The 26,711-nt window shown below is 45.8% G+C and overlaps 1 protein-coding gene across 4 annotated transcripts; it reads left to right on the plus strand.

The window, feature by feature from the left end:
• The first annotated feature begins 1,890 nt into the window (after positions 1 to 1,890).
• On the plus strand, positions 1,891 to 12,871 carry LOC123407505 (bifunctional nuclease 2). 4 transcript variants are annotated; one of them, XM_045100647.1, is made up of 12 exons: positions 1,891 to 2,028; positions 2,420 to 2,451; positions 2,794 to 3,093; positions 6,044 to 6,214; positions 6,299 to 6,348; positions 6,426 to 6,482; positions 6,567 to 6,632; positions 6,746 to 6,820; positions 7,230 to 7,348; positions 7,705 to 7,796; positions 12,550 to 12,608; positions 12,689 to 12,871. In XM_045100647.1, exons 2-11 carry the CDS (start codon positions 2,442 to 2,444, stop codon positions 12,603 to 12,605), a joined length of 996 nt encoding a protein of 331 aa, XP_044956582.1. In that variant the 5' UTR covers positions 1,891 to 2,028; positions 2,420 to 2,441; the 3' UTR covers positions 12,606 to 12,608; positions 12,689 to 12,871. The 4 variants fall into 4 exon arrangements, with proteins under 4 accessions (XP_044956582.1, XP_044956581.1, XP_044956583.1 ...); XM_045100646.1 differs by having other exon boundaries at positions 12,550 to 12,871; XM_045100648.1 differs by having other exon boundaries at positions 1,892 to 1,924; positions 12,550 to 12,871.
• The last annotated feature ends 13,840 nt before the right edge of the window (positions 12,872 to 26,711 follow it).

Here is a 26,711-nt window from a genome sequence, read left to right on the forward strand (position 1 = left end):
AGAATCACGCGCCGAGGACGGACCACGGGGCCGACGGATCTGCGAGCGCCATGGTCGTCGCCTCACCTTCTCGCTCTCCCTCTTATATTCCCTTCCCTTCCCTTCTGAAAACGGGAGGGGGGAGGTTGCAGGCGGAGGCTGGGCGGAGGAGACGGGCGTGAGGTGCGGCGGCGGGGTGGGGAAGGAGCTTCGCCAGATCGCATCTAGGCGAGCCGGGCCAAGTGCGCGGGGGAAACACTGGGGCCAATCCCGTCACCGGAGATGAGGGAGGCGGCGTTGGAGGGGGGACTGGTGGGGTGTGGCAGAAGGGGAACGAGAAAGGGAACGACGGCGCGGCCTGGGGGTGGAGGCCGTCGGGTCCAGGGCGACGGGGTATTCTGCGAGGGACGGATCGGGGCCGGTGGGGCGGGGGCGGGTGCGGGGGTGGGCGGGCGTGGGGTACGTGGGAGGTCGAATCGGTTTTTCTTTACGTGGGGTTTTTCTTTACGTAGGAGGAGGAGGTCGAACGGAGGTGGGATGTAGAGGTCGAACCATCGCCAAGGTTGAACCATCACGACGGCACATCCTCCTTTAATAGTAGAGATGACGCTCGGTCTGTAACGCGAGCCACTCCATGGCGTGGTGGCTCGGGCGCGGCTCGTGCGTACGGGTGGTCGCGGGTTTGAATCCCGCGGGCCATCCATTTTGGTTTATTTAATTTAAATGTTCAATTCAGTGGAAACTTTTAAAAAGACCGATTCGACGTTGAAAAAATACAAACGTTTTTTTCTTTCATAAGATCTTTTTTCTACGAAATAAGGGCATTTATTTGATTAGGTATAAAGCAAGGTTTTTTTTTTGCAAAAAAGGGCCATGTCAGCACCTAACAGGTGGGCCCCGTCGATCAGATACACCGTAAGTACGTATTTATACGCGGTTTAGCTTGATTTTCAATCACGTGCCCCAAAGTCAGCACCTGACAGGCATCCCGTCGGTCAGATACACCGTCAATACGTATTTATATGCGATTAGCTAGATTTGCAATGATCCGCCCCAAAGTTGATACTAACATGCGAAAATTACCAATCTTCGTACCAATACGCACGTACTGTCCTAATTGTGGTACTTCATTTATTTTATTTAAATGTTCAATTTGATGAAAACTTTCAAAAGAGACTGATTCGGCATTGAAAAATTACGAACAATTTTTTTTCTTTCACGGTATCTTTTTCTGCGAAATAAAAGGTATTTATGTAATTACTTATAAAGCAAGACATGCGAAAACTACCAATCTCGATATTGATATATGCTAATTATGATACTTTTACACAATTAACTCATTCAAATCAGACGCCAGTTTTCATGTTTTCATTGAAATTGGGTTTTCATAAAAGCATCTTCAATAGTCCGTATATTCAATCGTTGGTATAAATGTCCACATCAACAATCAACAGCACATCATACAAGCTCTTCAATGGAGTGTATGTTAATCGTATGTAAAATAATTAAGCGGGTTCAATAAATATTAAAGAAATAACCATGCTTGTCTCGAAGCTTGTGCGTGAACCGTTGCTTTAAATACATACAATTTCATTCTCTTTCTTCTTTTATTATGCGTCATGTCATCAAAATCATCTACTCCCTCCGTACCTAAATATAAGTCTTTTAAGATATTTTACTAAATGTCTACATACGAAGCAAAATGAATGAATCTATACTCTAAAGTATGTCTATATACATTCGTATGTAGTCTATTAGTGAAACCCCTAGAAACACTTATATTTAGGAAAGGAGGGAGTATATGGTAATTTTATCAACAATGATCATACGATCATTGAAGATGCCCCTAGGATACTTTCTCCTTCTTACGGTACCCATAGCCAAAACAGCCGGGCCCCGCTCGCCCGCCGCTCCATTTCCCCCTCTCTTCTGGATAAAACGAAGGGTAAGCCCCATCTCTTTCGGCTCCATTGGTCACATACTATAAAGTTGCGCTCACAAAAAAAAGTTGCGCTCGTGCTCGATTCCGAGGAACGGCCGTTGCTGGTGGTAAGGCGATCTCCGCTCTCCTCCCGATTTAACCCATGTTTTGATGTGATCTGTGGTCTGATCGCCGTGGTTCTTTTCCCCTTTTTGCTGTCTATTTCCAGGATTTTCTGTCCGTTTTGTGATTTTCTTCGCGTTGGTTCGTACATCTTTTGGGATTTGGTCTCATCGGGTGATTGTTTGGCTCGAGCATCGATTTTGGTCTGCTCTTGCTTGTTGCTTGCGGGTAGAAATAGACTTTGATTCGTTAATTACTTTCGGATTAGTGCGGTTATTTTACGAGTCATTTGTGGCGCAAAATTGATAAATATACACTAGAAGAGATGAAATCTCAAGTGGCTTGTATAATTGATTGATCTAACTTCAGTGCTTTTTCTTCTATTTATCTACGCAGGCGCCAAGACTTACCTTCTGATATGATCTTCTGTAAGGATTTATCCTACTAATATGGGTGTCGGATTGTTTGCGTACTGGCACTAACATGGAAATTACAGTACTGATAAATATTTATGGATTTCTAATGCTGCTTTGGTAATCAGCACTCACTAATTATGCTGGAAGCTTCAAGAAAATGATGAAGACTATGTTAATTCCACTGTCTTAGATTAATTTAAAGTACTGGTTGTAAAATCTATAAACGTACTAGATTAATTTGCTTACTAGCATTTCACTGCTATTCTTTCTTATAAGCTGCAAAAATATTTCCCATTTGATTTTCCATTTACGCTAGGTCTCCCATTATTAATTATTTTAACTTCTGTTATGTAGGCACATTGATGGCAATGGAGGGAACAATTCTGTGTCGCCCTATAATGCAAGCAGGGCTTCCTGCTGCCCTTGTCAACAACTCATTGATCAAATCTGGACAGCTTGGCACTGCAATCTTGGGTGCTGTGTCTAAATACCGCAACATTACTAGACTAGTTTCTCCAATCTCCCAGTCATCTTCAAAGAACTTTCGTCCTATTTGTCGTAGCTTCAGCTCCTCATCTGATGGTAATGGATACATGGCTAGAAACTTCAATGAAAATGATGAAGATTATGTTAATTCCACTGTGCTTGAAGCTGGTAATCTCTTCGTGCCATGGTGTCTTGAATATTTTTCTGTATCATATATGTTCAAGAATTACATGAGCTTCAGTTTTTTCGCACTTCGATTACTTTTTCCTCTTCACCAATTATGCAAGGTTTGTAAGTTCTCTGGTGCATCACTAGAGCATTACTAGCGTTATGAAAATTTGAATTGTTTCTTATTATTACAAGTTCCATTTCCATGCTCAAATTTTCTTTTATTAGTAAGGTACAATACATGTTTTGTATGCTCAAACTTAGGGAAAAGAACATTGTGTAGGAAGTAGGGTCCTCCACTTGAGCTCCCACGTGGAATTGTGGGATTGTCTCAGGGAAAGTTTTGCTAGTATTGATCTGAAGCAAAGGATTGTGCACTATCTCCGTTTTGCTTCATTGTCAACCTAGTGACCTTAGTATTTGTGACTGCCTTATAAATGAAAATGTTTGTAGCATACCATTTATGATACATTGTAGTCCCATTGGATTGTGATTTGTGAACTTATGTATGGTCTGTGTTGTACTTGCAACAACATAGTTACATTTACATTGTTTTCAAGGTGTCCCTAAGGCGCCGCTTAGGTGTCAGGGCGCCCTCCAACCTCAAGGCGTCTAGCTCGCCTTTGACAACCATGAAAGGCGTCCTCTTTGCAGCTTTGAGGCATCTGGTGTGTTGCTTAGGCGCTGCCTTGGGCCAAATCAGATGCCATAGTCAGAGTGGAAATCAAGGAGGGGATTAGATCTGAAGGACTTGGCTTCATGGTTGGAGTAGAAAGCTCTTTGAAATCAACACTAGGTGGGGTTCTCTCAAAAAATACAGTCGGAGTGGAGCTTGCTTCGAGTGAACCGATGAGATAGGTGGGGTTTAAATAGGTTGAACCAGAAATCTGATCTTTTCACAGTTTTTAACATAGCTCGAAAGATCTGGGGGGATCATCTTGGAATTTTCGAATAGTGCTAAAGGTGGCAACTTTTGAATCACTTGGACGGTCCGACATGGATGTCTTCGGAGGCTCAAAGTGGACTACCTCGCAGGTCACATGCTCTCTAGAACGTCTTCGGAATGTCTGGCAGAGACACTCGGGCGCCTTTGGAATTTCCGCGAGGCGACGTTCGGAAGTTTCGAAGAGTATAGAGAGGGTTTGCCAACCAGCTCGCGGTTCCGAGTGCAATGCCTTGGCAGCTCGAAACAACTAGGGTTTAGCGTCGACTATATCTTGATAATGGCTTGGAGGATCGATTGGAAGAGTTTGGAGGCTCCGAAGGAGTGAAACATAGGTAGATATAGTGGAGAAATGGAAGTCTTTTGAGGGCTCTGGAGTTTGACCTTTAAGGACATGGAGCAAAAAACTCAGCTTAGCAATCTCATTCTTCTTTTGATAGTGTTGCATACCTATGGATACAATGTGATTTTGGGTCACTAAAATATAGAAGTGAAGTCCTTGCTTCACTAAATCTTCATCTCTTTGTTGCAACCTAATGGAATTTTCTTGAAATAAGCTAGTTAAAGCATTAGTTTTCTGAGATATGATGACATCAATTACCAAAATCCATCGAGGGGATTAGATGCACTTTCAGTTGACCCTGAGGAAGAGCGTTGCCGCCAGACCCCTTACTACCCAAACAATGGTCCCAACCACCTCCTCCCCTAGGATGAAGACGACGAGTCTGACGCTTCCTTGGATGATGATAACCATGACTACCTAGACCCATCTATGAGGGGCTAGCAGGACTCAGAGGTGCAGGCGGTAGTTGCGGTCCCGCCCGCCACTGCACCTCCCCCAACTTCTAATTCGGCGTCACGTCCCTTCGCGCCCACCCTGGCGTTGTTGTTTGTGGCACCCTGGTAGACGCGAGTGCCTAGGCGTTAGTTGTGGTCCCGCCTGCCATTGCCCCCTCCCCCAACTTCTAATTCGGCGTCACGTCCCTTCGCACCCACTCAAGCGTTGTTGTTTGTGGCACCCCGGTAGACGCGGGTGCCTACCTCCCTTAGTGCGTCGACCAAGCTGGCACCTTGCTGCTTAGGGGTTAGGGCCGTGATCACCTCCTCACTCACCTCACCTTGTCCCTCCCTTTATCCAAGAACAAAGTAAGAGAGGACTTTACGAGTGTGGGGATGGAGGTCCCCCCCCCCCTCCTTCGTCGCCCAGCTTGCCAGGTGTGGTGTCCAACCCCGTTCACCTGTCGCCGGGTCACTGACTCTGGTCCCTAAGAATCTCCGCCTGTCCTGGAGCTGGTCCCTAAGAATCTCCGCCTGCCCTGGAGCTGGTCCCTAAGAATCTCCGCCTGCCCTGGAGCTGGTCACGGTCTTCCTCGCCACCTCCGTGGCTGGCTGCACACCACACCGGCCTCCCGTCAGAGCGAGCGGCTGGTGCGCTCCAGGGCGGGAGAGGAGGTAACAGAGCTCATCACGCTCAGCGTGCGGAGCAGTGTATTGCAGCACGCAACCTGGATCCAGCAGTGACATCCGCTTTGTAGACAGGGGACAGGGACCAGCTAGGTGGCATGCTGGATGGTCTTCAGATGGCCGGGCGCCAGCTCTCTGCATCCCCTAGCAACTGACACCTTTCCCAGAGGCGTCTTCTATCGCTTTGGTGTTCCACTTTTGGGCATGTTTGTGTTGTTGCTGTAGCATACTAATTATTTACTTTCCTCATATATGGATAGCTTGCTGTATGTACTTGGTTGGTGCTTTATCTATAAACCGGGGCAAAAGCCTATTTCGAGATATTTAGGGAAGTACTATAAGCAATCGTGCAGGGAGTAATAGGGCACATCATGTTTGTATCACATGATAGTGCTGGAAATATATTCCAAGATTTGGTTACACTTACAGAATAATGAACAGATAGATGCCCATCGACTAACTAATTTTTAACAGCAATATATTGGATGTGTTTGTTCTTCAGTAACTGTTAGTAAAGCATGTCTTTTGTGTTCGCTTTTCCAGTTGAGGTCAGAAGTGGATCAGAAGGATATATAGTAAAGATGCGAGATGGGAAAAACCTGCTGTGTGTGCATAATAATTCTCAAGGGAGAGAGATTCCAGAGAGTGCACCACAACCTGCTATCGTTTTAAGAATCGAAGATGGAAGTGGAACTTTACTTCCAATCATTGTTTGTATGTACAACTTCCTATTCTCTTTGGAAGTTTGAAATTGGAACATCTCTTTGATTATAATACATGCCAATGTATTTTTTTCAGTGGAGATGCCAAGTGTACTTCTGATGGCTGCTATTCGTCATGTTCATATTGTAATACCCTATTTTATTTCTACAGTTCATGCCCCTTTCTTTTGATTCATAAAGTCAGTAACTCTTTCTTGTTGTAGGCAAGACCTACCATATATCAAGTTGTTAAGGAACTGATTGATAAGATGGGCTATGAGGTATTGGAATGCTCTGGATCGTGATCAGTTCAGACGCCATAACTCATTAATTTATTCCTTCTCTTATGTTGTGGCTATTTCCAGGTAAAACTTGTTCGAGTAAACAAAAGAATTCAAGAAGCATACTGTGCCGAGCTCTATCTAACAAAGGTACTCGAGTAATTGAGTAAATTGCTAGGAAGGAAACTGAACATCATGTTCAGTGAGTACAGACGTACAGTAATATTATAATTGTTCTGAAGCAAAAACTGCCTGTACTGCAGACTGGAGATCAAACAGAGTGTATAACATTTGATCTTCGACCTTCGGATGCTATCAATATTGCTGTTCGCTGCAAGGTATTATTTTAGCGTTGAAGGTTCATTTTTGTATCTAATAGCTCTGGCAATATGATGACATTCTTTTCTGTTTGTCTTTCTGTTGCTGCAGTTTCTCTTCATTTCTAAGTTGATTCTTCTCCTTTTAAGACTTCATGATTTAGCGTCTTTTACTAATATTAGATGAGTTTAGAACGTAGCTGCAAGCTCACAAGGTTACTTGTGTTAGCAAAATGGATCACTAGGAGTATTTTATTTACAGTTTTATACACGTGAACCAGGGGTAATCATGTCATGCTTTCCGCAGTTCAGACACCAAATGTGAGGATAATTGTAGAATTGCGTTCATAGTGAAGATGATCTTAAGCCCATCTTATCTTATTATGGAGTGCACCACATATATTTATGCCGTTGCTCTTGACAAAAACAGGTTCCTATACAAGTACATAGGAGTCTTGCATACAGCGACGGCATAAGATCAGTCGAGCCAGCAAAATTTGTGGCCTCAGCTGGCCTATCAGATGGTTTGTTGTTTACTGAACTTGACAGGTATCTGTTTTATGGACCTATGGTATTATGGGCTGAGTGCACGAACCAATTGCGAAACATCAGTTCGTTATACATACCTCGATTGTTGCATTAATTTGTTTGGATTTCCTGTCATTGAAAAATGCATGTGAACTGTAACAAGAACGAGAATGAGTGCTGTCAGTCAGACCTTTCAGAAAACGAGCTGGACACAGTAACTTTTATGGTTGAAGGGTTAATTATGAGTTGATAATTTGTTCGTCCATTCAAAATTGCGTTTCGTTGTAAAGAATTTTCTCTATTTCTGTATAACTTAATGTTCGAAAACTCATCCATCTTCCTGCATGTTAGTCTCCTTACGCTTAGCTTTTTGTCAGACCTGATGGACAGCCCTGCGTTGAGGCTCAAGAGTTTAGTTTGGTGCGAAACATGTTCATTGCAGTTGTTGAAGAGAGATACAAAGATGCAGGTAACGTTTCTGTGTTTTGATGGCCTTATTTTGATGCATCAATGCACTAGAAACAATGGATGGTATATTGGTATTTGGCTCTTTGATAAGGATTTTGTAACAAACCCTAGGTGATCTAGGATCGGTACAAGGGAATTAGGGATGAGTTTGGATTTGCTTTATTGAGAGGAGGATGAGGATACAGGAAAGTAGGTAGGAGGAGGGGAAAGTGAGGAGAGAATCCAAAGTCTCGTACATGCATAACCCTCCCTTAGACACACACACCTACTTATACACCACCACACCCTGGCCAGTGGCCCCCGCCACCTGGCCCACACTGCTGTCCACCGCATCAGGGGATGCCGGTGTGACACTCCCCTCTTCTTCAGATAGAGCCTCCCCTTCATGGTGATCACGCCTGCTTGCTGCCTCCAGGTCATCGTTGAAGCCATCGTCTTGGTTGTGCCATACTGGTGCTGTAGGGAAGCGGCGACACAGGGTGTCGTAGTCCTCCCAGGTGGTACTCATGGGTGAAGAAGACCATTGAATTCGTAGCCGAACGAGTGCGCTGTTGCCTCGCTTGACCATGTTCCGCTCCAGGATCTCCAAGGGCTCGATGTCGTGCCAACTGCCAAATCTGGTGGTCTTGGAAGCCCGGCAAAGACTGGTATGTAGTTTGGAGTGAAGGGCTTGAGCTCCGAGACGTGGAAGACGTTGTGTATGCGGCTGTCCTGGGGTAGCTCCAGCTTGTAGGCGAGGGCGCCTATCTTGTCTGTGATCTTGAAAGGCCCGTAGAACTTGTAGGCGAGCTTGGCGCACGTCCTGTTGACGACGGATGATTGCGCATAGGGCTGCAGCTTCAGGAGCACCGAATCGTGATCTGCTTGTTTCTTGAAGCGGTTTTGGGCACACTGTATCTGCTCTCGTAGGCGCGTCGTGTTGACGCCCCAGTCCCACTACTCTGCGTCCATGGTGGGTGCCGTCTTGTCGTCCCAGAGAGCCATGGCACCCAGGTTTGGCTCGACGCCGTAGAGAGCCTTGAATGGTGTGCAGTTGATGGCTGAGTGGAAGGAAGAATTCTACCAGAATTCCGCCGTTGGTAGCCATTGAGGAAGAATTCTACCAGAATTCCGCCGTTGGTAGCCATTGAGGAAGAATTCTACCAGAATTCCGCCGTTGGTAGCCATTGGAGCTAGCGCTGGGGTGTGTCGTGGATGGAGCAGCGGAGGTACATCTCCAGGCATTGGTTGACGCGCTCGCTTTGGCCATCCGTCTGCGGGTGGTAAGCCGTGGAGTAGAGCAGCTTCGTGCCGGCCTTGGTGAACAACTCCCGCCAGAGCGTGCCGGTGAACACGCGGTCGTGGTCGGAGGCGATGGACTTGGGGATGCCATGGAGCTTGACGATATTGTCCCAGAACGCGCGCGCCACCTGTGCGGCGTTGAATGGATGGCGCAGGGGAATGAAGTGCGCAAACTTGGTGAGGCGATCAACGACGACCATGATGGAGTCGAAGCCTTCGGACTTGGGTAAGCCCTCCACAAAGTCCATGGTGAGGTCTTGCCAGGCGCGAGTAAGCCGGCTGGATGTCTATGCTCGTGCTTGGCGTGCTGGCAGGTGGCACACTGTTTGACGAAGTTGTCGACGTCTCCTTTCATGCCCGTCCACAGAAATAGCTTTTTGAGGCGTTGATAGGTTGCTGTGGTACCCGAATGTCCACCGATGGCGCTGTCGTGGAGGGTGCTGATGAGCTTGGTGCGAAGAGCCGCGTGGCTTCTGATCCATAGCCGGTTCTGCTTGTGGATGAGACCTTGGTGCAGTTGGAACCCCTCCTCGTCTGGGCTGTGGATGGCCAGACGCGAAAGGAGGTCTTGAGCGTCGGCATCAGTGGCATACGAATTGGCCACCTCTTGCACCCAGGCTGGTTGGCATAAGGACAGGGCACTTAGGTCCAACACGGCACCCACCCGTGACAGGGCGTCAGCTGCTCCATTATCTACGCCTCGGCTATATTGGAATCTGAACTGAAGTCCCACCAGTTTGGACATGGCCTTGCGCTGAAGATCCGTCTCCAATTGCTGACCCCCAAGTTGCGTAAACTTTTGTGATCCGTGGCAATGGTGAATTGCCCGCGCTGCAGGTAGGCGCGCCACTTGTCCACTGCCATCATCACAGCCAAGAATTCCTTCTCGTAAGCAAATAGCTTCTGGTTGCGGACGCCAAGAGCCTTGCTGAAGTATGCCACAGGGTGCCCTTCCTGCACGAGCACCGCCCCAATGCTCGTGTCACAAGCGTCAGTCTCGATGCTGAATGGCTTGTCGAAGTCTGGCAGCGCGAGGACTGGTGTGTTGGCCATGGCGCGCTTGAGCAGTTCAAATGCGGCTTGAGCTTGATCCTTCCATTCAAACCCTTTCTTTGTCAGCAGAGTTGTTAACGGCTTGGCGATGATGCCGTAACGTGCCACGAACTTACGGTAATAGCCTGTGAGGCCGAGGAAGCCTCGCAGCTCTGTTGCTGAAGTTGGTGTTGGCCAATCGAGCATTGCTCGAGTCTTCTCCGCGTCGGTTGCCACGCCTGCTGTAGAGATGACGTGCCCCAGGTAATCAATGCTCTCCGTGGCGAAGGAGCACTTCGAGAGTTTGGCATATAGCTGGTGTTATTGGAGTAGCTCAAAGACAGCTCGCAGGTGTTCTTCGTGGTCTTCCAAGGACTTGCTGAAGACCAGAATGTCGAGGAAGATGATGACGAAGCGACGGACGTGCTTGTAGAAGATCTGATTCATCAGGCACTGGAATGTGGCTGGCGCAATGGTAAAGGCCGAACGGCATGACACGAAATTGGAAGTGCCCATGGTGTGTTTTGAATGCTGTCTTCTCCTCGTCGCCTGCGTGCATGCGGATCTGATGGTAGCCGGCGCGCAAGTCAAGCTTGGAGAAGTACTTCGCGCCGGCCAGCTCGTCGAGGAGTTCGCCGACGATGGGCAGGGGAAAACGATTCTTGACTGTGAGGTCATTGAGGCGGCGGTAGTCGACGCAGAATCGCTAAGAACCATCCTTCTTCTTTACCGGGAGGACCGGGGCTGCGAATGGGCTCATATTGTGCTCGATCACGCCAGACTCGAGCATCTCCTGCACTTGTCGCTCAATCTCATCTTTCTGCAATGGTGAGTAACAATATGGCCTTGTGTTGGCGGGCTGAGCTCCTTCAACCAAAGTAATGGCGTGGTCATATTGCCGGTGCGGGGGTATTGCCTTTGGGTCTTTGAACACGTCGCTGTACTCCTGCAGGACTTGTCTGATGGCTGAAGGAAGCTTGTCGGGTGGTTCTGCTGGGCGAGGTTGTCTATCAATCAGTGCCATGTACCATATTTCATTCCTTGAATGCTATTTGCTGAATTGGCCTGGCTCCAAGGGCTCGAGTGCGGGCGCTGACTTGTGCTGGACTCCTTGCAGTGTAACTGTTTCGCCCTGGTGATCAAACGTTAGTGTTTTGTCAAGCCAGTGGCAGGTCATGGGGCTGAACTGTTCTAGCCATCCATGCCCAAAACTCCATCGTAGGCGCCGAGCTCTAGCATGCGCACGTCGGTGGTGAATGTGTGCCCTTGTAACCACCATTGAACGCCTCAAACAATTTTGTCACAAACAATGCGGTCAACGTTTGCCACCCGGACCTCAACTGGTGGCATAGGCGCTGATTTGGCTGCAATCCTTTGCGCAAACGACGCCGAGATGAAGTTGTGTGTGCTGCCGGAATCCACAAGCAGCAGCATAACTTGGTTGCCCATCAATGCGCGGAGGCGAATGGTGCGTGGTGCCTCGCCCCCGGAAACTGTGTGCGTCGAGAGGACACAACATTCCTGATCCGGTGCCGCTGGTGGAGGAGGTTCCTCCAACAGTTGCTCGTTGAAGGCGAGCTGCGCCTTCACATGCTTATCGGCGGTGAGCTGCCCCGACTCGACTCGCTTGAGCAGAGACTCGAGCAAAATCTTGATCTCGGTGGAGCTTTCGGCCATGGCGGACAGGATGTGGTGAGTCTGGGCTGAGGGTTTGGATGGCGGCGCCGTCGCCTCGCTCCAAATCGGGTCAATCCCGCTGGGGATTTCGTGCCGGCCACCGAAGTGAGCCCGCACCCGCAACGGTGGATGTTACGATTGAGTGATCGAGAGAGTGAGAGGTCAACGAACCGGGCGGATCTGGTGGGGCGGATCGGGGGGGGGGGGGGGTGTCAAAAAATGGCTCTGAATACCAGTTTGTAACGAACCCTGGATCTAGGATCGGTACAAGGGAATTGGGGATGAGTTCAGATTTGCTTTTATTGAGAGGAGGATCAGGATACAGGGAAGTAGGTAGGAGGGGAAAGTGAGGAGAGAATCCAAAGTCTCATACATGGATAACCCTCCCTTACACACACACACACCTACCACTTATACACCACCACACCCTGGCCAGTGGCCCCCGCCACCTGGCCCGCACTGCTGTCCACATCAGGGGATGCCGGTGTGACAGATTTCATACAGTTCTGTGTTCTCAAGATGTTTCAAAATATTTTTTCCTGCTGGAAGGTGAGGATTGTTGTGAACTGTAAAAGTAGCTCCAGTTTGTGCCGTACAAATGAACAAAGAAAACAGAAATGTCACCTTATTCGACATGAAGATGTATGGAGTAGATGGCACCCAAAAAATTGATCTTGTGTACTGTTCTTAAAATACACTGTAAGTGGCTTTAGCTACAATCAACCGAGAACTATTAAATTATTATTTATTTCTCTGTTCTGCAGCAACATGGAAGGACAAACTAATGAAGCTGAGGTCCAAGCGGAAGAACTGGGCCTGAAAGGTTCTTAACTCGGTACTCTATTTGTATCATATTGTCCTCCGTTCGCAAAATTGTGATTACCCCGCCCCCCATGTCAACAGACCAGCCTCTTTGGACTGTGTAAATACAAAAATGTGTCCTGAACCCATGCAATGGAGATGATTGGTCGGTGTGGTTCGATGTAACTAGACGTATAAGTATATTCCAAGGCCCTCAGAAGTAGCCTATGTAAATTCAGACTAATATTCAGAAAGTAGAACTAATATACTCCTATGTAAATCTTATTTCTGCCTGTTGGCGCCAATGGTCATCTCGGCCCTCATTGAGTCTTTTGTTTCAACTAAAAAAAAGTATAATATATCTAGGGCTCCTTACATATATCGCTGGACTGTATTTTCATATTTAATACAACTTTTAAACTCGGAAATTGCTTTTGGCTCTCGAGCACCATGGAGGCCTTTTTTGAATTATAAAATAATTCAAAATTTAAACTTTTTGGTTTAAAAAAATCTGAAAATTTATGCAAGTAAACAAGGATGTTATATATATGTGTGTAAAATTTCAGAATGAAAAACGTTGAAATGCAATCTGTACAAAAAAGATAAATTCATGACTTTAGAGGATGAATAGCTCTCATCCAAATGTCGACATCCAAAGACTCCACCTTTAAGAATAACATCTTGGCGTTCCGCATCGGCATCGATCTTCACCTTCTTATCCTCGAGCATGGCCTTCTCTTCGATCAAGGCCCTCTTCTCTTTGATCGCCAGTTTCTTCACGGTCGCCTCCATCAACAATTTGAACCTCTTCATCTTTTTCTCGTCCTTGATGTCGGACTGCGTGACGTATGCCTCCTCCTTCTTCAACAAGATGTCCTCGAACTTCTCCTTCAACGTGACAATCGGACCTTCTCGCTTTGCCCTTTCCTCCTCCCACTTTTTTCTCGGAAACTCTCTTCTAATCTTATTTGGCGATTCTTGGGTTGGGTCGGTAGGCTTGGGGGCTGTCTTGGCTATAAAATTATTCCACTTCGATTGCCCATTCAACTTCAACCAACAATGCATGATGGTGAGTTTTTTTTCTCCAACTTTTTGAACACCGTACACGCCCAATATGGCTACAAAATAAAACATCGTCAAGACCTATGTATACATATCCGGCTAGTGAACAACAATACTTTGCATATCCGACTACGAAACTATGTATTTCCGGCTAGTGATCAACAATACAATGCATATACGGGTGGTGATCAACAATGCAATGCATATCGGGTTGGCGATCAACAATACAATGCATATCCGGCTACAAAACTATGCATAACCGGCTAGTGATTAACAAAAGTGCACACCGCTAGGCCATCATACGATGAATGTTTCAAGTGGCCGCAATACTTGGAGACGACCTCTTGGATGGTGTACCATCGATGGTTGAGGGACTTTGATCCAGTGTTACGGATGACCGCGTCAGAGTGGGGTGCAAAATGCTTGTGTTCATGAAACCATATGTGAATGTTGTTCCAAAAGGTTGTGCCATTTTGCTCTATGCCGTGGATCGGATCGAGGCTAGTGTCCAACCATGCATCACACAACAGCTCGTCCTCATGCACGTTGAAGCTTTCTCCTCTACCCCTTTTCTTCAGATTGCCAGCAAGATAGTCCAAACCATCGCCCTATTGATGTTGTAAGGCAACCCAATCTGGCTAATGTGTGCCCGTCTCGGTGTTGGCCTGCTGCATGTCCGCCTAGGTGTTGGCATGCATCGTGGCCGTCTGGGTATAGTTGTCGGACTGGGTGGGATCCGAGTCTTCCACCTGCCCGTCCTCATAGGCACATCGTCCTCACCTTCATCATGAATGATGTCCATCATCTCCCGGTCCCATCTTAGGCTGACTCCATTGCTTTAGGCATACACGCGAATAACATGCACGCACAAATCTACCCCTGCCCGATGTCCGCGCCTCGACAAGCTGCGACAAAAAAACACTCCAAGAAGAGCAGCGATGCTGCGTTGGCGTTGACAACGAATGACATGATGGCGGCAGCCTAGGACTGCCTACCCAGTTGGTTCACGACATAGAAGTAAAGAGCCTTGTAATGATCCGGCCATGGCGGTGTTTGTATGGTGGGTGACACCATATGCGCACCATGGCCATGACCTCCGCCTAGTCCGCGACCACCACGCCCGTCGACACGGCCTCCGCTGGCGGCCCACTTCTTGTGAGTCTCCTTCTTTATGGCTTTCGCTTTGACGAGCCGCTTTTGTCGCGTCGGTATGATGGTACAGAAGAAGGGAATGGTAGAAAAGGGCGGGAGTTGGGTAGAGAGTGGCGGGATGAAAGAAGAGATTAGGGATTTTGCCGCGTAAACATGGTGGACAACTACAAAAGTGCGGGCTTGCTTGCCTTTTGGGTGGGATGGGGGTGTCGGAGCCCTACATGTCTGCTCTCCGTACTCCCACAAAACCCCCCACATTTGGTTCTAGTTTTTGGGAGAAATTGCGTCCGGTCCGCCCCGCAGACTGATACATGTCTGCATTGGATGTCACAATACGTCCGGACCGTATAGCCCGGACGGATGTGGGAAATTTGAGGGTCGGTGTTGGGGATGTGGTAACACACATGCCACATAGGCAAAAGATATGATGTCGCTAGTATTTAATGAGGAAAGATGCAAAATAAAGTAACATAATATGTTACCATCACATAGCGGTTTTCAATGTAAAATGGCTCTACAAAGTAATAAATAAAGCTCTTTATGTTATCACATCTATGCCACTATCCACTGTGAAGCTAGTGCATATCGTTCGTCATATATCTATATTCTCATTGTAAAGGTAAAGTATTATATGTTTTCTTGTGGATCCCATTTCTAAGATACATATATTACTATGAACAGTTCCTATAACAAGTGGCTACTAAATGTTACTGTTGTCCTTAATGTGTTCCTTCTGTTCTTCTATCTCATTGTTCTATTCAAGTGCAGTCTGTTTCTCTTCTTATAGTACTTTCTTAGAACGCTTGTTCAAGAAGCATCAACGTACAAGAGAACGGATTGAAGCTATTTGCTTCAAAATACACAGAGTCGGCAACGATTTTTTTCTCTAGAATATGCACGAGCGTGCATATCATATTTTATAGAAGAAAGGGGGTGAAGAGCCCCTCCACAAAGTTTACATCATTACAAGGCTTAGAAGATCCTCACACCACTCATGCTACACTGCAATAAAAGCAACTACTCGCCATTAGCCCGCCTATATAATCCGCTAAAAAGGAACTCTAGGTCATCCTTGAGCAGCCCTGCCGACTTCCACGCGCGACCTTCACGATCAGTGGTGCGTGGTGCTGTTTGAAGTGATGGTGTTTCGCGGTAAAAAAACAATTAAATTGTGATGCTTCCACGGTTCCCATAAACATAAAATGATGATCACCTTGAGGTCTTTCGGTGTGCAATGGGTCCCCACGTGAGCACCATTCCACCAAGTCGTCTTCCGTCGCTGACGCCTGTCTAGGAGCCCCCATGGCAGTCCAAACCCAGAGCCATAGTGTACGTGCAAAAACGCACATTAGCAGTATGTGGTTTATGGTCTCCACCTGTTGGTTGCAGAAGGGGCATTCGGCCTGGTGAGGTAGTCCTCGACGTGCCAAGCGGTCCGAGGCCCAATAGTGGTTTCACATTGCTAGCCACGCGGAGAAGCGGCATTGTATGGGTGCCTTTTGTTTCCATACAAAATCTACATATGTTGCCACTTATCGCCCCATGAACTTTGCCGCATATGCCGATTGGATCAAGTAGTTACCATTTGCCTCCCAGGCCCAGCGGATGACGTCTTCCCTCTCCTCATGCAACTCCACCTCAACCACCCTGTCCCATAGCATCGGGTATTCTTCAATGTTTTGTAGCTCGAGGTTAGGTCCAACATCCCTCGCCCAATTGTTGTCCTGAAGGGCTTGTCACACTCTTTGTGAGGCCCTCTTTCTTGGGGCAATCATCTCATATATGTTGGGTGGCACGTCTTGAACCCGGTTGCCATGAAGCCATTTGTCTTCCCAGAATAGTATCATGTCACCCTTTCCGATGGTTGCCGTTCTTGCTGCGTGGAAAATTGCTTGTGCTTCACTCGTGACCTTTATGTCAAACTCCGCCCATGGCATGTCTACATCCGTACGTCGCAGCCAAAGCCAGCGTGCCTGGAGTGCGGTGTTCAGCCAATGCAAGTTTGGAATGCCAAGACCACGGGCCCAACATGGTGTACAAACCTGCTCCCAAGCCACTAGGCAGTTACAACCATGGGCCTCCCGCTTTGCACTCCATAGGAAGCCACGATAGATTTTCTCCAAGGCCAATAATGTCTTTGGTGGTAGCTCAAGGGCCATAAGATCATGTATTGGGATGGCACAAAGAACCGATTGGACCAATAGGAGTCTGCCACTTTTTGGTAGTGAGGTCCCTCTCCATGTTGGTAACTTATTTGCTAGTTGATCCACAAGATATTGGAATTGAGCTGCAGTCAACTTCTTGATGATCAGTGGATGCCCAAGATATTTGCACGGGAAGGACCCGATCCCGCAGCCAAGGATCGCCTTCTTCATTTCTCTTTGATTTGATGAGCAATGTATTGGCATCACCGCACTCTTCCGGAAATTTACCCGCAATCCAGAGGCCATTCCGAAACTCTCCAGGATCTCGGCACAACAGCCAAGTTCCACCTCTCTGGGCTTCAAGAATATCATCACATCATCCGCATATATCGAGAATCGTTTGTGCAAACCTCTCGGCTCTAGGGGCTCTAACAAGCCAATTAATGCCACCCTCGAGAACATCGTGTGAAGCACCTCCATGATAAGGATGAAGATCATGGGCGATATAGGATCCCCTTGACGTAGCCCTTGCCTTAGGGAGACCGACATGCCTGGAACACCATTAATCAAGACTCTGGTTGGAGAGGTAGCTAAAAGTCCGCATATCCATCCTATCCACTTGGAGGAAAATCCCATAGCCGAAAGCACCTCAATAAAAAATGGCCATTGAACTCTGTCAAAAGCTTTGGAAATGTCCAACTTAAGCATGATCATCACAATATTTAGAGCATGCAAACGTATGGCTGTGCCTTGTACCATCATGAAATTATCATCAATGGACCGTCCACGCACGAAAGCACTGTGATGAATCCCAACCAACTGTTGCAGGTCGTCCGTGAGGCGGATCGACAAAATCTTGGCAAAAATCTTGATCGCGCCATGGACAAGGCTCACAGGCCAGCAGTCCTGATGAGGTAATCAACATCATTGTTACACCCACAGCCCCAGCTGCTATACATACTGGACCAGTTACTAGAGCTCGTGCACGCCAATTGAATTACTAGGTACTTTCGTTTCTTGGGAATACTTCTAATGTTCATGAACATATGATGCTGCCTAAGTTAGATACTTTTGTTGTGCTTATGAATGAAGGACCTAGCATGGACAAGAAGGATATCCGTTGGAGCGGGATCAAGCATGGATAAGAAGGTGCACGCGCGGGAGAGAACGATGGAGCTTCCACTGGTGATTTTGGCACTTTAAAGCCACCATAAGGAGAGCATGAAGGCTTTGGACGAAATATTCAAGACGCCACTTTATAAATTTCGTCCATATGCTATTATAGGTGTTGCGCCACCTTATTTTTTGGGCTAGGCCCATGTAATTTACCATAATATAGGCTATTTTAGAGTCCGTATGTGTGGGGAAACTGAGTTTAGGGCTGTTTTCGGACCCCTCCTCCAAGGGTCACCAAATTGCCTCTCTATTCCCTCATATATACAACCCTTAGGGCACCATTTAGACTTGGGTTTTGTTTAGATTACAAGTTCACCATAGCTGCAACTTCGCGTTCTTCGTTTGTGTTCTACGACCAGACAAAAGCGTCACACAACCCCACCTTCATCAATAAAGCTTTCCTATTATATTCGCAATATCTTGATTGCATCTTAGTTTCTTGCTTGTTCTTCGTTTGCGTGCAGGAAACAGACCTTTGTGGTCAGGTTGATTGTGCTCCGGCGTGGTCAATAACCTCTCGGAGTTGGTTTAGCGATTGCTAAGGCGTGATGTCCTCACACGTTCGTAGTTGGATCGTCAAAGTCTACTCCACCAAAACGATACCCACGATCTCATCAAAAGAGAGGGACAACTTCGCCTCTATCAAGTGGTATCAGATTTCCAGGTTGCTCGCTGTGATTTTACCAGTTTTTCGTAGTTAGATCGCATCTGTTCTTCATACCTATAGTCCACGAAAAAGCCATAAAAAAATTAGGGTTAGATCATCATATCCGAACCAACCTGAGCCTTTGCATAGTATGTTCAGTAGTTTGCTTAGTTGAATTTGCGGTTACATCATCGTGTCAAGTTGCTGGTCTTAGTGTCTAGTCCTTTAGAGTTTCGAGTTCTCTTCACAGGTTATCACGTCGCCACTGCACCGTCTTTCATCGCTGCCATATACCACCTCCACGCTACCATCCTCGCTGCTGTCATATACCACCACCGCGCCACCATTATCCTTGCTGTCATATACCACCACCATATATCCACCACAATCCTAGTCTGCATCCTTTTCGCCTTGGGTTAATTTCAAGATCTCTTTGATTTCGGTTTCGCGTTTCCTTACCTGAGTAGATTTTAGAAAAAAAGAGTCTGCCACGCTTTCCAGAGCACTTTTTAGGGGTGGATTTTTTCCCCTATCGTTTTGTTAGGCATTTTAGAGAGTTTTGAGACACTGGCCATCATAGTGATTTTTGTCGCAATTTTTGGCTGTCGCAGCCCTGAATTGCTCCAGAAAAAAAATGTCAACAAATTTTTCCGTGCCTATCCTGTTTTTGGTCCTTGGGAAGAGTTTTGAGACATTCGCCATTATAGTGATTTCCTGAAAAAAGCGCAAAAAAAGATTGCAAAGAAAAATAGAAAAATAAAATCAAAGTGGCTCTTCCCTTGACTACGTGTCGTCATGATTTCGTTGGTGTTCTAGGCTCGCGTCTCGAGTACGGTCTAGCCTAGGACCAACACGGTACCGTCGTTGAGCGTCTTTTCAACTTTGCATCTCTGAACTAATTATTGCTGACCCTTCTTGCTACCATATTATAAGCCTTCCCAACTCCACATACATCTACATCGTGTGTTTGGCACCACCTGGCAATCTCTCTATCCAAGCTTTAAGAGTTTTGACTACATCGGTTGCCGATCGCCACCTGCTGCTAGGTAAGAATTGGTAAGAAATTGAGATATGCTTGACAGATTTGTGACACACCACCACCCCCACCACTTCCTAGTAGTCTGTAGGTTCATATTTTGCTGTGTTCCTATTGCTGCTAACCATGCCAGGATCACACGACGAGGAGATCGACTGAGAGAACCTGACCAACCGGGAGCTCCGTGATAAATTTCAGCAAATAATGTGTGACCAGGTACAGGATTTCGTGGCCACCTTTGGAGAGGCCATGGACAAGCTCGAAGGTATGGAGAAGAAATTCGACACCAAGATGAACACAGTTCAATGAGGTGCTTGCCCATTTACCACCACCAGCTGTACCTCCTGTCCCTCTTCAACCACAACAACAACAACGCCTACGAGCGCGGCGTGTGCCTGTTGGCCAAGTGCAGAATTTTGGTGTTGTTGCTCCTACTGCTGCTGCTGGTCCTGCTTCTACTACCGAGGTTTCTGTGGCTGAGTAGAATGAGCATTATGATGGTGATTATGATGGTGATTACGATGATGAGGGAGAGGTTGCTCCAGTTCAGCACCAGGAACAACAACCACCACGACAAGCCGCCGGTCGTCCACATGGATACAATCGCAATGGTACGGATGCACCACACCCTCAGGTACGGGATCAGGACCATTTCCCTAAACTTAAATTGAATATTCCTACTTTTGATGTTCGATATGTTCCTGATATATATCTTACTTGGGAGTTAGAAACAGAGTAACGTTTTACATGCTTGCAATTTCCTGAAGATATACGTGTTGCTGCTGCTGTTTGTTCTTTCACTAGTTTTGCTTGTGTTTGGTGGTCTGATTATTGTCGAAAACATCATGCTAATATTCCAATTACTTGGGCTGCTTTGAAAACTGCTATGCGTACTCGTTGGGTTCCACCATATTATCAATGTGAATTACTTCAAAACTTGCAGCGTTTAAGACAAGGAAAAAAGTGTGTAGAAGAATATTATCAGGAATTACAAACTGGAATGATTAGATGTGGTATTGTTGAGGACAATGAAGCTATGTCTGCATGTTTTATGGGTGGATTAAATAGAGATATTCAGATTATTCTAGAATATAAGGATTATAACACTATCACTCATTTATTCCATCTTGCTTGCAAAGATGAACGTGAAGTGCAGGATCGACATGCATTGGCGAGAACTAATTTTTCTGTAGGTCGCACTTCCTCATGGACGTCACGAACCATATCTACTTCCACACGTCCTCCTGCATCAACACCGCCTACTTCAGCCGCCAATTCCACCGAGATACCAGGAAACATGCCCCTGCACCACCCTTCGCCAATAGCATACCTTCCGGGCCCGCACAAAGCTCTTCTTCATCCATGGCATCCACAGGAAAACACATGAGGTTATTTGTCGTCTTTGCAAGGGTGGAGGTCATTATGCGAGAGAGTGCCCATCCAAGCGCGTGATGATTATTACTGAGGATGGTGGATATGAATCCGCTAGTGATTATGACGAGGAGACTCTGTCTCTTATTGTAAGTGAAGAACGGAGTGTCGATGATACTGAACAAGAGACACACTACATGGCTGCTGACTATGCTGACATGTATGAAAGCTTAGTTGCTCAACGTGTTTTAAGTGTGCAGGTAACACATGCTGAGAAAAATCAGAGGCACAATTTGTTCCATACAAAGGGAGTTGTAAAGGAACGTTCTATTCGCGTCATGATCGATGGAGGGAGTTGCAACAACTTAGCGAGCAAGGAGATGGTGGAGAAGTTGTCTCTCACCACCAGACCGCATCCTCATCCATATTATATCCAGTGGTTCAACAACAATGGCAAGGTTAAGGTAACATGTACTATTCGTGTGCATTTTAGCATTGCTACATATTCTGTTTTTGTTGATTGTGATGTGGTACCCATGCAAGCATGCTCCGTTTTACTTGGTAGACCATGGCAATTTGATAAAAAAATCTGTACACCATGGTAGAACAATTTAGTATACTCTTATTCATAAGGATCAAAATATAACTTTGCTTCCTATGTGTCCTAAACATATTATGAAAGATGACATTGCTAGAGCTAATAAAGCAAAACATGACCTACATAAGAGTGAAGATCAGATTGTAGCAAAGGAATTTGAGCAACACAATAAGGGAGTGTTCGGAAACACTCCAGCTCCTAACTCCGCGGCGGAGCGGAGCGACCCGTAGTTTAATTTTTTCCGAGCGGGCGTTCTGCCGCTCCTCCGACGGAGCGGAGTGGCTGGAGCGGTCCATCGCCGAACAGGTATTAAGCCTACTAAATCATCATCTAGTGTTGCCTCTGAAATAAAACTGAAGAGTGGTTGTTTACTTGTCAGTAAATCTGATATTACTGATTTGGATATTACTAGCTTTGTTTGCTATGCTTTCGTATGCAAAGAGGTATTATTTTCATTTGAGGACATGCCACCCTCTTTGCCTCCTGCTGTCATTAACATTTTGCAGGAGTTTGCTCACGTCTTTCCACAAGACGTGCCACCGAGATTACCACCTATTAGAGGATTGAGCATCAGATTGACTTAATTCCCGGTGCATCTCTACCCAACCGTGCACCATACAGTACCAATCGAGAGGAGACGAAGAAGATTATGCGTCAAGTACAGGAGCTGCTCGACAAAGGTTATGTACGTGAATCTCTTAGTCCTTGTGAAGTTCCTATTATTCTAGTGCTGAAAAAGGATGGTACATCGCGTATGTGTGTTGATTGCAGAGGCATTAATAATATTACTATTCGTTATCATCATCCTATTCCGAGGCTAGATGATATGCTTGATGAATTAAGTGGCTCTACAATTTTCTTCAAAGTTGATTTGCATAGTGGATACCATCAAATTCGCATGAAATTGGGAGATGAATGGAAAAAGACATTTAAAACTAAGTTTGGATTATATGAGTGGTTAGTTATGCCTTTTGGATTGACTAATGCACCTAGCACTTTCATGAGATTAATGAATGAGGTTTTACGTGCTTTCATTGGACGATTTGTGGTAGTCTACTTTGATGATATACTGATTTATAGTAGATCTTTGGGGGAACACTTGGATCATTTCCGTGCTGTTTTTATTGCTCTAAGTGATGCACGTTTGTTTGGTAACCTTGGAAAGTGCACCTTTTGCACAGACCGAGTACTTTTCTTCACTATGCTGTTACTCCACAGGGAATTGCAGTTGATAAAGCCAAGATTGAAGCTATTGAGAGTTGGCCGCAGCCCAAAACGGTCACACAAGTGAGGAGTTTCCTTGGACTCGTCAGGTTTTATAGGCGTTTTGTGAGAGATTTCAGCACCATTGCCTCACCTCTTAATGAGCTTACAAAGAAGGATGTGCCTTATTCTTGGGGTACCACATAGGAAGAAGCCTTCATGGTTTTGAAGGTTAAGTTAACACATGCTCCTTTACTCCAACTTCCTGATTTTAATAAGACTTTCGAGCTTGAATGTGATGGTAGTGGAACTGGATTAGGAGGTGTGTTATTACAAGATGGTAAGCCTGTTGCATACTATTCTGAAAAATTAAGTGGGCCTAGTCTGAATTATTGTACTTATGATATGGAATTATATGCTCTTGTTCGGACTTTGGAAACATGGCAACATTATTTATGACCCAAAGAATTTGTCATACATTCTGATCATGAATCTTTGAAACATATTAAAAGTCAAGCAAACTGAACCGTAGACATGCTAAATGGGTTGAAGTCATTGAGACTTTCCCTTACGTCATTAAACACAAGAAGGGTAAAGAAAATGTTATTGCTGATGCTTTGTCTCGTCGTTATACTATGCTTTCACAAATTGACTTTAAAATATTTGGTTTGGAGACCATCAAAGATCAATATGTGCATGATGCTGATTTCAAAGATGTGTTGAAGAATTTTAAAGAAGGGAGAACATGTAACAAGTTCATCATTAATAATGGATTTGTGTTTCGTGCTAACAAGCTATGCATTCTAGCTAGCTCTGTTCGTCTTTTGTTGTTATAGGAGGCGCATGGAGGAGGATTGACGGGACACTTTGGTGTAAAGAAGACGGAGGACGTACTTGCTACACATTTCTTTTGGCCAAAGATGCGATGGGATGTTGAGCGTTTTGTTGCTCGCTGCACGACATGTCAAAAAGCTAAGCCACGACTCAATCCTCATGGTTTATATATGCCTTTGCCTGTACCTAGTGTTCCTTGGAAGAATATATCTATGGACTTTGTTTTAGGTTTACCTCAAACAAAGAAGGGGAGGGATAGCATATTTGTTGTCGTGGACAAATTTTCAAAAATGACACACTTTATACCATGTCATAAAAGTGATGATGACGCTAATGTGGTTGATTTGTTATTTCATGAAATTATTCGCTTGCATGGTGTGCCAAATACGATTGTTTCAGATCATGATGCTAAATTTCTTAGCCACTTTTGGTGATGTTTATGGGCTAAGTTGGGGACCAAATTGCTTTTTAGTACTACATATCACCCCCAAACTGATGGACAAACTGAAGTAGTCAATAGATCTTTGTCTACTATGCTTAGGCTGTTTTGAAGAACAATCTAAAACTGTGGGAAGAATGCTTGCCTCATATTGAATTTGCTTATAATCGTTTGCTGCATTCTACTACAAAGAGCGTCCTTTCAAAGTTGTGTATGGTTTCCTACCTCGTGCACCTATTGATTTGTTACCTCTTCCATTTTCGGAGAAGGTTAATTTTGATGCTAAAGAACGTGCTGATTTGATATTAAAGATGCATGAGTTAATTAAGGAAAACATTGAGCGCACGAATGCTAAATATAAACTTGCTGGAGATAAGGGTAGAAAACATCTTTGCACCTGGAGATCTTGTTTAGATGCATTTGCATAAGGATAAGTTTCCTGATTTGCGTAAGTCAAAGCTAATGCCGCGTGCTGATGGTCCTTTCAAAGTGTTAGAGAAAATAAATGATAATGCATATAGACTTGAGCTGCCTGCAGATTTTGGGGTTAGTCCCACTTTTAACATTACATATTTGAAGCCATATTTGGATGAGGAAGATGAGCTTCCATCGAGGACGACTTCACTTCCAGAAGGGGAGGATGATGAGGTCATCAACACCATTGTTACACCCACAGCCCCAGCTGCTATACATACTGGACCAATTACTAGAGCTCGTGCACGCGAATTGAATTACTAGGTACTTTCGTTTCTTGGAAATACTTCTAATGTTCATGAACATATGATGCTGCCTAAGTTAGATACTTTTGTTGTGCTTATGAATGAAGGACCTAGCATGGACAACAAGGATATCCGTTGGAGCGGGATCAAGCATGGATAAGAAGGTGCACGCACGGGAGAGAACAATGGAGCTTCCACTGGTGATTTTCGCACTTTAAAGCCACCATAAGGAGAGCATGAAGGCTTTGGACGAAATATTCAAGACGCCACTTTATAAATTTCGTCCATAGGCTATTATAGGTGTTGCGCCACCTTATTGTTTAGGCCAGGCCCATGTAATTTACCACAATATATGCTATTTTTAGAGTCCGTATATGTGGGAAAACCGAGTTTAGGGCTGTTTTCGGACCCCTCCTCCAAGGGTCACCAAATTGCCTCTCTATTCCCTCATATATACATCTCTTAGGGCACCGTTTAGACTTGGGTTTTGTTTAGATTACAAGTTCGCCATAGCTGCAACTTTGCATTCTTCGTTTGTGTTCTACGACCACACAAAGGCGTCACAGAACCCCACCTTCATCAATAAATCTTTCCTATTATATTCGCAGTATCTTGATTCCATCTTAGTTTGTTGCTTGTTCTTTGTTTGCGTGCAGGAAACAGACCTTCGTGGTTAGGTTGATCGTGTTCTGGCGTGGTCAATAACCTCTCGGAGTTGGTTTAGCGATTGCTAAGGCGCGACGTCCTCACACGTTCATAGTCGGATCGTCAAAGTCTACTCCACCAAAACGATACCCACGATCTCATCGAAAGACAGGGACAACTTCGCCTCTATCAAGTCTCCTTTATCCACCGCTCCATCTATCTTGGGAATGAGTGTGATGAGGGCCTTGTTTATGTTGTGCATACCTCTCATATCTCCATGGTGAAAAGCGTGTAGTGCACGCATGAAATCCTCCTGCATAATCTCCCAACAAGCATAGTAGAAGCATCCCGTAAATCCATCGGGTCCGGGTGCTTTGTCTAGGGGCATGGATTTGATCACCTTTAGCACCTCCTCTATCGTGAAAAGCGTGTCCAGGTGAGATAGGTCCCTCACTGGGAGGCCTAACTCCATGAGATACAGTACGTATTCTCGCACCGGTGTATTTCCGAGAACTTCTGTGTAGTATGGATCAGCCGCTATTGCAATTTCATCATGTCGTGAGAGTATTCGTTCTCTGCATTTCATGGTAGTGATCATGTTCCTCCTCCTCCGATAGGAGGCATGCAGGTGGAAAATTGTGTCTTAGCATCCCCATCTCTTAACCATAGCATCCTCGAATGTTGTCGAGCGACTGATCTCTCAAGTGATGAGAGGCCCAACAACTTCTTCTTGAGTAGCCGACGTAGTGTCACCTCGGCATGGGAGAGATTCCACCGCTACATCCAGGCGTTGGATTAGTTCTAGGACTAGACTAATCTGCAAGTTGATGTTCCCAATCCACTTGTCACTCCACTGTTGTAGTTTCTTGGCCGTTGCATGTAATTTTGCATCTAGGACTGCATACGGGTTACCAACCACCAGAACGGAGGCCCACGCTGCCGGGACCACATCTTTGAAGTCCTATTTCTTTGTCCAAAAAGCCTCAAACTTGAATCTTTTCCCTGTCTGGAACTCCGCATTGAGATCAAGAAGAAGGGAGCACTGGTCCGACACCGTCGTGCCCAAAGCCGAGAGGAAACTAGAAGGGTAGCGTTCCTCC

This window comes from Hordeum vulgare, chromosome 7H (assembly GCF_904849725.1).
Source record: "Hordeum vulgare subsp. vulgare chromosome 7H, MorexV3_pseudomolecules_assembly, whole genome shotgun sequence".
Lineage (NCBI taxonomy): Eukaryota > Viridiplantae > Streptophyta > Magnoliopsida > Poales > Poaceae > Hordeum > Hordeum vulgare.

Bases quoted from the DNA above. Each gene is read 5' to 3' on its own strand.
- LOC123407505 (XM_045100646.1), top strand. The intron at 6,633-6,745 runs GTACTCGAGTAA...CCTGTACTGCAG, and splicing joins CCGAGCTCTATCTAACAAAG to ACTGGAGATCAAACAGAGTG. The intron at 7,349-7,704 runs GTATCTGTTTTA...GCTTTTTGTCAG, and splicing joins TTGTTTACTGAACTTGACAG to ACCTGATGGACAGCCCTGCG.